The sequence below is a fragment of the Anser anser genome, assembly GCF_964211835.1.
Source record: "Anser anser genome assembly, chromosome: 3".
Lineage (NCBI taxonomy): Eukaryota > Metazoa > Chordata > Aves > Anseriformes > Anatidae > Anser > Anser anser.
In genome coordinates this window covers 25,394,251-25,403,998 of record NC_139722.1, presented here as the reverse complement: position 1 = coordinate 25,403,998, position 9,748 = coordinate 25,394,251, and the positions used below count along the sequence as shown (strand labels likewise).

General features: G+C 46.3%; 1 protein-coding gene across 1 annotated transcript in view; it reads left to right on the top strand.

Annotated features, from left to right (window-relative positions):
• The first annotated feature begins 517 nt into the window (after window positions 1–517).
• The window catches only part of GCLC (glutamate-cysteine ligase catalytic subunit), a 32,685-nt gene continuing 23,454 nt past the window's right edge, over window positions 518–9,748 (top strand). The window contains exon 1 of the mRNA XM_083832448.1: window positions 518–805. Coding sequence (XP_083688574.1) covers window positions 656–805 — 150 coding nt within the window. The 5' untranslated portion in view covers window positions 518–655. The remainder of the gene's footprint in view (window positions 806–9,748) is intronic.

Here is a 9,748-nt window from a genome sequence, read left to right as displayed (position 1 = left end):
GACTGAAGTGCTCATCTCACTGAAGCCAGTTGGCTGTAGCGTTAGGGGTTATACTGATGAAGTGTGTCAGTGCAGAAGCTCATCCGTGCAGGAGGGGGTGACCGTTCACCCATTTCTTGTCTTTTCGGGTGCCATTCGTGCCAGGCCCAGCCCGGCTGCTCTCCTTTCCCTCTGTCCCCAGCCAGCCAGCCCCTTCATCCCCCTCACACCCCCGCCGGCCACCCTCCTAGCAGAGACCACACACACACAAGCTTCACTTCCAAACACCTTTATTCCCCCCTCCTTCAACACCAGACCAAACAACCGCGCTCACCCACCCCGCACCCCCCCGGTTCGCCCATCCCCGGTCCCCAACGGGACCCCCGCCCCTCCGGCGGCGGCGGCCGGGCCGGGGGAAGAAGCCGGGCCGGGGGAAGCCGGGCCGGGGGAAGCCGGGCCCAGGCCGCGGCTCTCGGGCACCACCACGGCGAGCGGCGGCGCGGCGCGGGGCGGAGCGTGCGGCGCAAAGTGCTGAGTCACGGCCCGACGCCGCCATCACGTGTGGCGCCGGGCACGGGCTGCAGGCGGCCGCTTGCGCCGCTGCTTCTGCCGCCGCTTCTGCCGCTGCCGGTCGCGGCTCGCCCCGCAGCCCCGCTCCCGTCCCCTCCGGCCCGGCATGGGGCTGCTGTCGCAGGGCTCGCCGCTGAGCTGGGAGGAGACGCGGCGGCACGCCGAGCACGTGCGGAAGCACGGCATCCTCCAGTTCCTGCACATCTACCGCGCCCTGCGCGACCGCCACAAGGACGTCCTCAAGTGGGGCGACGAGGTGAGCGGCACCCCGTCCTGCCTGCCTGCCTGCCCTCCTTCATCCCCTCCTTCCTCTTCCTCCCTTCCTCTTCCTCCGGCCCCCCGGCACGGCGCAGGTGCCGCGGGAGGGCCTCGGGGCTTTAAAACGCCGAAATAATTCGGGGGGGGAGGAAGGAGAGAGCCCCAAGTAACGTTGTTATTGTTATTATCGGCCCCGGGGGTGCCTGGCCTGTCGCGATACAGCCTCGGGGGGAAAGCTGAGGCCTCGCTCTGTCCCCGACATGCCCCGTCCCCGACGCTTTTTCCTTCCAAGCAGCCAGCGGCAGGCTCCGGGACATCCGCGAGGCAAGCATCCGAGCAAGGGAACCGCTTTCCAGGGGATAAGTCGGGTTTTGGGGGCTTTGTGCCATAAGAAGCTGCCCCGTGGAGGGAATTGTGTGGCAGGGTGGCCGCTCTGCGCTGTAGGGTTTCGCAGCCGGAGCGGCGTGGATTGGGATACTGCATCCACAGCTGTCTGTCCCTGCCTGCTGTCCGTGTTCCTGCATCTGGTGTGGCTGAGGTTGGGCTGACAGCCTCGCACACAGGCTCGGGCTCAGGAGTAAAACTGGGGCAGACGGTGTCCCTGTGGCTCAGACTCGAGGTTTTCCTCGTGAATCTTTAATGCGGGGCACTCGTTTTTCAGTGTGACTTACTAGTTGGCCTTGCTTTCCCAGGGTGAGGTTTCATCATGCAGCCCAGGTTGATCTGCAAGCGAGCTGGCTCAGCTCAGCTCCCCTCCCCTGGTGTTCCTGCTCCCAGGAGCCAAACCAGCAGAAAGCTGTTCCCCCATTCAGCTTTTTAGGCTGCCTTGTTTCCTTGGCACAGCTTCTTGCTGTTTCCCTGAGATCCAGCAAATTCTGGTTAACGTGGGGAAAGTAACAGGGACTTGTGGAGGAAAGGGGTGAGCAGAAGCGCCCCTTGCAGCAGCAGCTCGTTGTTGGTAAGCCTGGCTGTACGGCGGGACTGCACCCTGCGAACCTCGTCCCTGCTGTGGCAGAGTTTACTGAAGCATTTGTGCATGGTAAAGGGTGATGCTCTTTAATGAGACTCACATCTTGTCCTGTCCAGAGTGATAAGGCGAAATTTTAAGGGCAATATGATTTATTGCCGCGCTTCTGACGAGGAGCTTGGAGCCACGTTTGAAGTGCCTGTGAATACTCAGAAGTTCGAGTAACTGGGCTCATAATCTGCGTATTGCTTTAGCAAATGATACTAATCTTAGGTGTGGCAATTTATCTTTATTCTGCTGTATTGTGCAATTTTTTATGTAACAGCATTTAGGAGTGTATTAGCATGCCAGAGACTTGTTGCCAGTCTGCTGCTCTGTGAGCACAGAAACGTACCCGTCTCTACAACTTGCTCAGCTGTGCTGTAGGTAGTGGGGAAAACAGTAAACTCATTTTCCATTTTTCTTTCAAATATCTAGTTATTAGATAGCCACACATATGCAGCTTAGATGATTCAGCTGACTAGCTGGACAATTTTCATTAAAAAGCCTTTTGTGCCCTTCGACCTTCTTGTGTGAAGTCGTAGCCTGAGGGTTTGCTATTGTCTTAAAAACTCTTGAAGATAGAAATCAAGAATGAAGATGACAGGCCTCGCATAATGGTAGCGATGAAATCTGAGTAAAGAAAATTACTTTTGTATTCCCAAGATGTTACTGAGACCAGGTTTGGCAAAAGGTACCTTGTTTTACTTCATTTTTAATGACTGCTAGGAGGAAAACCCAACTTTCATCGTGCATGCCGAGTTTGTCTTCTACTGCAGACAATGTGGATATTTTAAAGATTGTCCCTATCTAGCCTTGTAATGCCTTGTAGTAGGAGAACCAAGGGATTTACCAAATCAATCTTATTTTTTAGGGGATCTGTTTTTTGGACTGTTTTCTACAACCACAAAGTTTTTGCAACAGTTTAAGAAAAAAAAAAGGCCACAAGTGTAGCACAGAAATAAGACTTTGCTTAAAAAGTCTTTCTAAAGGTCTCTTTGAACCTGCGTTTGCAGGTGAAGGTCCTTTGCCTCTTAATCATCCTTCTGCCTCATTTAGTTTCAGACTGATCGTTGGCCTCCCTGTTTATGCTTGGCTTCTCCCGGCTGTGGGAAATACGAAACACCGGACTATTTTATTATCCCTCGTCAAACCCCTCCTTGCTATCCTTGCCTTAATGTCCACAAAAGTTGGGCAGCAAATAGATCTGGTGAGGAAACCGTCACGCTAGCCAGAACTGTCTCACATTCTCCTTGTGTTTCCATCCTTCTCTCCCACCCAGGAGTGTATGCTTATCTGTGGGTTTCCAGAGTAAGGAGTCATTAGATTGTTTTTTAATACTTTTTTTTTTTTTTCCACGTGCAGCAAATGCAAAAAGCTGCACCTTTTCAGGGCTGTGTTTTACAACTCCAGCAGAGGTAGCAGGTACTACATGAAACAATTAGTTTGGGATGCTTGGCAGATGTTAGTGGTACCTCTTTTGGTACCAAACTCTTGTTCGGAGCTTTTGAGAGTAAGGCAAAGCCTATTCTGTTGCTTCCCGGCTTTTTTTTTCTGAAAAGCTGGCCTGTGTGCTAGTGCACAGCAAATCTCCTGCGCTGTGCAGCGCCTTGTGGCTGCCGATTGCATTCCTCTAGCTGACGGCTGTTGCTTAAATTTCCCTTTGCAGCTTAACATGGATGCTGGGATCAGACAAGTGGAATGGCAGGCTCTTGGCTAACCCAGCTCCATCCCTTTGTGCTGTGTGTGCGCGTCAGTGTGCAAGGACATCAACGTGCACACGTGCAGGCACATACACGAGTGCGTATATGGGATACTTTATGTTTTTCTACTGTGTTTTTCACTGCTAAAAGGGGCAGATGGACTGCTCTGCAGGCTGAATCCCTGTCTGGACTGGGAAGAAGAGTTGGAAAAGAGAATTTGAAGGGGGCAAGTACTGTAGAGAGGAAGGGAGAGCTGCTTCGGTGTGTGAAGGTGTTGAGAAAAGTATGCTAGAGGGAGATCCCCTCAGAAGGAAGGTTGTAGAAAGCAAGCATGGGCAGAACTTGACTTTATTTGAAAGTACATGTGAATTAAGCGGCAATCTGACTTGCCTGGCCTTGTTCAGTGCAATTGGACATAATGACCCTTCTGTTGCACGGGGGCCTGGCTACTGTCAGCACTGGGGCACAGAACTTAACAGGCATCTCCAGCTTGTAGAAAGCTGTTGTCTTCATGGAAACGTAATGTGAAATTTGGCCGTCTTTAGAATGGGTCTGATGCTGAATTCCGTGAGGCATCGTGAAAAATGTGCCACCACTGCTTGCAAGTTGAAATCTTCCTGACTTTTTTCTTTTTTTTTCTTTCTACATTTGTCTCTTTCTCAATCCTTTCATGTTCTTTTGATCTGTATTCTTTCCTTATCTTTCTTCTTACTTTTGATTTACTCTGCTCCTTGTTCATTAGTTTTTTTTAATTATACCGTGCCAATGGATTAGAAAAAAATGTACACTTGCTGCTCAGCACTTCCAGTTGCAAGCAGCAAAGCAGCCTTTCTCAGAGGCTGCAAGAAGAGAAACCAACGGGCTTCTTACCACAGTAAGCCACGGGTGTTACTCCTGGTGAGACAATCTTTAAGGTTTTCTCCTTTTTCCTAAGGAAAGCCTGGGCCGTGAGAAGAACTCCTTTTCCTTTTGAACGATTTTTTCCCAGGGACCTAGCTACAGTATTAACGTCTTGCTGTTGTTTGCAGCCTGTATGTTTTTTTTCAGGGCAGCAGCAGCAGCACGATGTTCAGTGACACTGCATCACAGCCCGTGGATTTTCAGACTGGTGAAATACTTGCTGCAACTGAAGGATAGGGTTTGGGGTTCAGACACGCACACACTGAGGCTCCTGTTTGATGTCTGATACTCCTGTAAATCCAGAAAGAGTCTAGGGTGTTTTTAACAGTGATGAATCTAGCTCACCTACTGCATGAAATAAGTACAGTTCCTGTCCCTAGAACGCACAGATGAAGTTTTGGTCACCACTCCTCTAAAAGCCAATAAAGAGGCCTAGTGAGAGAGACAAACACACGTGCACAAAAGTGAATGCAAAGAGGAATTCAGGTGGAAACAAGAAAAGACAGTGACTGTTCAAAGAAGCAGGTTCAGAGAGCATCGCGGTGTGCAGGAAGAACATTCAGCTTTTCTCATTTTACAAGAAATTTGGGTAAGATAATGGAGCAGAAAAGCAGCAGATGTCCTTTTAAGACAATTACTTCACAAAGTCTAGATGTCCTGTGGAATAGGGTGCCACATGATAGCTTTAAAGCTAAGATGGACACTTAGGTGGATGACAAGTATACAGTTTATTATGGTTTTTATTCAATATGTGTTTTTAAAATCCACACAGTGCAAGATATATGTCCATCTATCCAAGCCACTTAGATAATCTTCAAGTGGCTCATGGGGCTTCTTTAATGTTCTTCTGAAACTTTCCAACTAGGTTTTAACTGTGTATGTTACAAAGAAAACAGAAAAGCAATAAATATTTTTTGTATTTTCCTGGCTGTCAATAAGAGATGCTCTTTAAAAAAAAAAAAGTCATTATACAGACTCACCATCAATATTATACTCTGATCATGGGGAATTTATTTTAGGAGAGGTAGCTAGCTTTAGGAGCTGGAAGTTTTTTCTTCTCAATATGGAGAGTAAAGAGGAAAGATCTCAAGTTCTCGCTTTGTCCAAACTGCTGCTAAGTAGTGGTCTGCAGAAATTCCCTTTTTTTTTTTTTTTTGAAGAATTTTCATGGGAACCTTGTGCTTGTAATACCACTAATGTATCCTCATATCTCTTTAAAAAAAATTTTTTTATTTTTTTTTTTTTACATTTGAGCCCTTGTCACTTTAAGGCAATGGCTTCTGGCCTCCCCCTTCCCCCAGCAAAATTCCCCCCACAGAATGCATTTTTCAATTTCTTTCATGCAGAAATTCCCCGCGATGGCCCCCTGCCAGATGCAGCGTGTCTGGATGCCTCTGAATGGTGGCTGCCTTAATCGATGTGCCCGCCTGCCCGCCACGTGAGGAAGGGCAGCACTCGCGAGCGATTTGGTTATCCGTCACGTGTCTGCTTGATCATACTTTGAGCTTTGACTAGATAAGGGGACGGTGACGTTGTTTGTTTACAAATAACTTGTGCTTCCTTTATTTTAGAACAAACAGCAGGGGCGGCTGCAATGGATGCGTCGGCTGATAGTTGTTGAACTGCATCTCTGCCCTGCTTTAATCCTCCTGTGGGAAATGTAAGGGAATGCCTAAAGGGAACTGAACCTAAAGCCTCCAGCTATCAAAACATGCATGAAGTGATAACCTCCTTGATAGCCTCTATCTAGTGGTTGCATCTATGGAATTTCCGGATTTCTTAGCATGTGTTTCTATGAAGTTTCTTTATAGCCGGTATTGCTGCAGTGGCCTGTCCTGAGCTTAAAACTGCCCAGGCTGCAGAAGAGGGGTGAAAACAGGAAGAAAACTGCAAAATACTTAATATCCACAAGTCTACAGCCGTTATGCTGAAGAAAATGCTTAGATTTAGAGAGAAAACATCTGAGAAGTTTAGCTCCAGAGCACCAGGAAGGGGCTGGGATTTGGGAGGCTGTCCCTGACTACTGGAGGGGAAAAAAAAAAAAAAAAAAAGAGAGAGTTGTACATCATGGTATTTTCTTTACCCCAAAGTGATATAGGAAAGCAAAAGCAATTCTCAACTCTTCCAATCCTAGCAAGTGAAAATGCAGATATAGGTCCTTTGCCTTACCTCTTTTCCAGTCCTTGCTTCTGCTCACATTATGCTTCTACTTTTACTTTTCGTATATAAACTGCTCTCTATTTGTTTGGAATTGCTTTCATAAAGTTTATTAGTCTAATCCTACTGGTATTCGGCTGAACTAGACTGAGTGTTGCAGCAAATAGTTTATAGTGGGATGCTTTTTTTAAAAGCTAACTTTGCAATTCATGGAAAACGTTTTGGAAGGTTTTTTTAATTGCTTATTTTCCGTAAACAAGCTGTAATTTGTCATAAATAGTGACCAAGCCCCATGATATGCATTGATTTCCTCCTCTGCAATCGCAGATCTCAATAAGAGGAATTTCAATTATCTGCTGTTTGTATTTCAGATAGAGAAATATTCTGTTCACAGTGAACTTCCTGCCTTTTGTGGATGTCAAATGAGTTGTTATAATCTTGTCATGGAGTTACTGTCTATTGCTTCAGCATAATTCCTCTTTTGCCACGGGACTTCCTCTTCTTGCTGTGCAGATGCATTGTTTTAGTTAATAGTGTTAGAAAAGCTGAGTAGGAAGGATGAATACAGGAAGGATTTTTTAATTGCTCTTATTTTTTTCTCTCTTTGTGATGCAAGAGGCGACTTGGAAGCTTGCAACGTCTTGCTTCACAGTTGAAGAAATGGTCTGTTATTAGTCTGTTAAAACATCTAGCTTGTGTGGATTAGAAAATAGTTGTGCCAAAAACACTCGTGCCTTTTTGTCTTAAATCTAAAAATCCGTGAGTGCCATAAATTTGCTTTTGCTACAGAAATCTAAACGTTATCCTAATCTTTTACAGTCTTACCTCAGACGTGACGCAGTGCAGCGATCAAAGAGGAGGCACCTTGTTCCCTAATGTGCCACATCTTGTTCTGGAGAAGCATGCAAAGAGTTATGACCTCTAGATTTAGCTTTCAGTAACCCAGCTTCCTGGTTTGCGGTATGTGCAACACAGGACATCCTCTAGTCACGTCGTATCATGCAAAAGAAGAAAATCTGCAGCCCTGATGTCGGCAAGTGGGAGGGCAGCGGGCAGCAGCACTTCACGGGGGCTGGTTGGGTTGCCTGAAATGGGAAACGCTACATCCTCTTCTGTATCTATGATCATCTTAGCGTGGTATAAAAGTACTTCAGTTTTGTACAAACTGTCAATGTAATGAACATCAGTTAAGCTGCTTTTTTTTGTTATTGGTTTTTAGAGCACGATTTCTGTAGGTTAGTTTCATGCAGAGCTGCAGACTGCTTTGGTTATTGCATTAGCCACTTTGAGTCTGCTCGATCAAAATTAAGCGTTTTGGGAAATACATTTGAGTAGCAGATTTAAAAAAAAAAAATTTACAACAGAAAGTAGCCATTGTAATCCCATGAGCGTGGGAGTGCTTTGCGTTGTGCCAGTGAGCAGCTTGGAGGCTTGCTGATGAGAAATGGGGAAAAAGGCTTCTGCTGCGATTCCAGAGTTGTTTGCCTCCTAAGTTCACTCCCTCAGGGGTTAGGCTGTCCTTTGTGGGCCAGTAAACCTTTCATTAAAGGTGCATCATGATCTGGTTATTACTGTGGCTCCACATTTTATGACAGCGGTGGTGAGAAGATAGCTGTGTTTAAAAAACTCTACATATATTGCAAGTACACGTGCTTACAGAAGAATCTCCTTTCTGCATGTTAGCACTGAAGACTTGAGGTAGAGTTTTTTTGATGAGCAGTCAGATTATTAAAACTTTGTTCTTCTGTAGGCTGTTATTTTAATGATACGTGGCATGTTAATGATGCATTAACTGACCAATAAACGTATCGGGGAATTAAGTTTTTTGCTATGATGTAGCTTAATAACTAGTGAAATGAGTTTTTGTTTTGTTTGTTTTGTTTGAGGCTCTTGAGGAGAAAGGTTGCCTTGTTTTGTTATTTATTGTGTGCATAAACATATGAGGCGTACTACGTGGAAAGATATGTATTAAATGTTGTAGTGGCTTCTGGGAACAGTCAGCAAAAGCCATGTGTTAGGAAAAACCTCTGATTTTTCTTAAAGCTCCAGGCCAAGGGGAAAGCATGCATGAAGAGATTGCTGTGGAACTGGCATTATAAAGTGCCTCCAAAAATTGCTCCAAATACTTGTGGCAGTGGCTGCCCGGTGAAGGCACTGCTAGGGAAGAAAGCATCACAAAGATTGTCTTCTAGGGTCGTCTGTGAGTCATCCAGGACTCTTCTGTGTCTCCAGTGACTCAACTGTGATCAGGTTTAGCCTGAGGCAGACGATCAGAAGCCCAGGTAAAAGGCGAGTGCAGAGGGCTGATTTTCCGAGGAGGATGGACAAGGCAGAGAGCATGTAAACTTGCCTGCTTTCCTCTCAAAAGCAGCTCCTTTTCAGATAATTCTTTCTGACTTATTTTCCTCCCTTGTAGAATCTCAGCCTGCTCAGCACCGTATTTCTGACCTTACCGAGCTGCAAGACGAAATGCTTACTTGAGTATTTACGTACAGGCATGCCTCGTGGAAAATAGTTGGTATGTTAAAAGCACCTGGGTAACGCTCTGGAGCAAAGGCTTTCGCCCGAATGTTAGCCAGGCTTTGTTCCTAGTGTACTTAGCATAACGGTGGTAGTTGTGTGCTGGGAGGGGAGCTGATACTGGGAAGCTGGCCACTGCCAAGGTGCGTATTTGGACAATGATACCCTGTTGGGCTTGCATCAGCTTAAGTCCTCTTAAGCTGCTAGCATTGCCGCTGAAGAGTTGCTTGGCCGATTTTTCTTGTTTTAAGTAGCGTGTTCTCTGCAGGAAGAATACATGCAATTATGGTCAAATAAAACTCTGTGAACTCTAGCATTCAAACACAGTTTTAGACATGCTCGCCCAATTTCAGAGAACTATTAGCTTTCATGTTGCTGCCGGGCAAGTCCAGTAACAACTATTTGGCTTCGTGTGGAGTGAGTGGTTTGGCTCTTCCCCAGTTGAGGGTGATTCAAGGTCTTGTTTGCAGTTGTATTTACAGAAGCAACATTAAGAATTTTGAAAGCCTGACATTTCTCCAGTAGCCAGCTATGAGAAGTAATCCTGACAAATGAAGCAAGGCTATTCTAGGTACTGTCCTGACAGCAAGCTGATGGTGAAGGCCTCCCTCGTAGAAGACACGGCCGTGGAGTGAAACTGATGTGGAAATGCTCT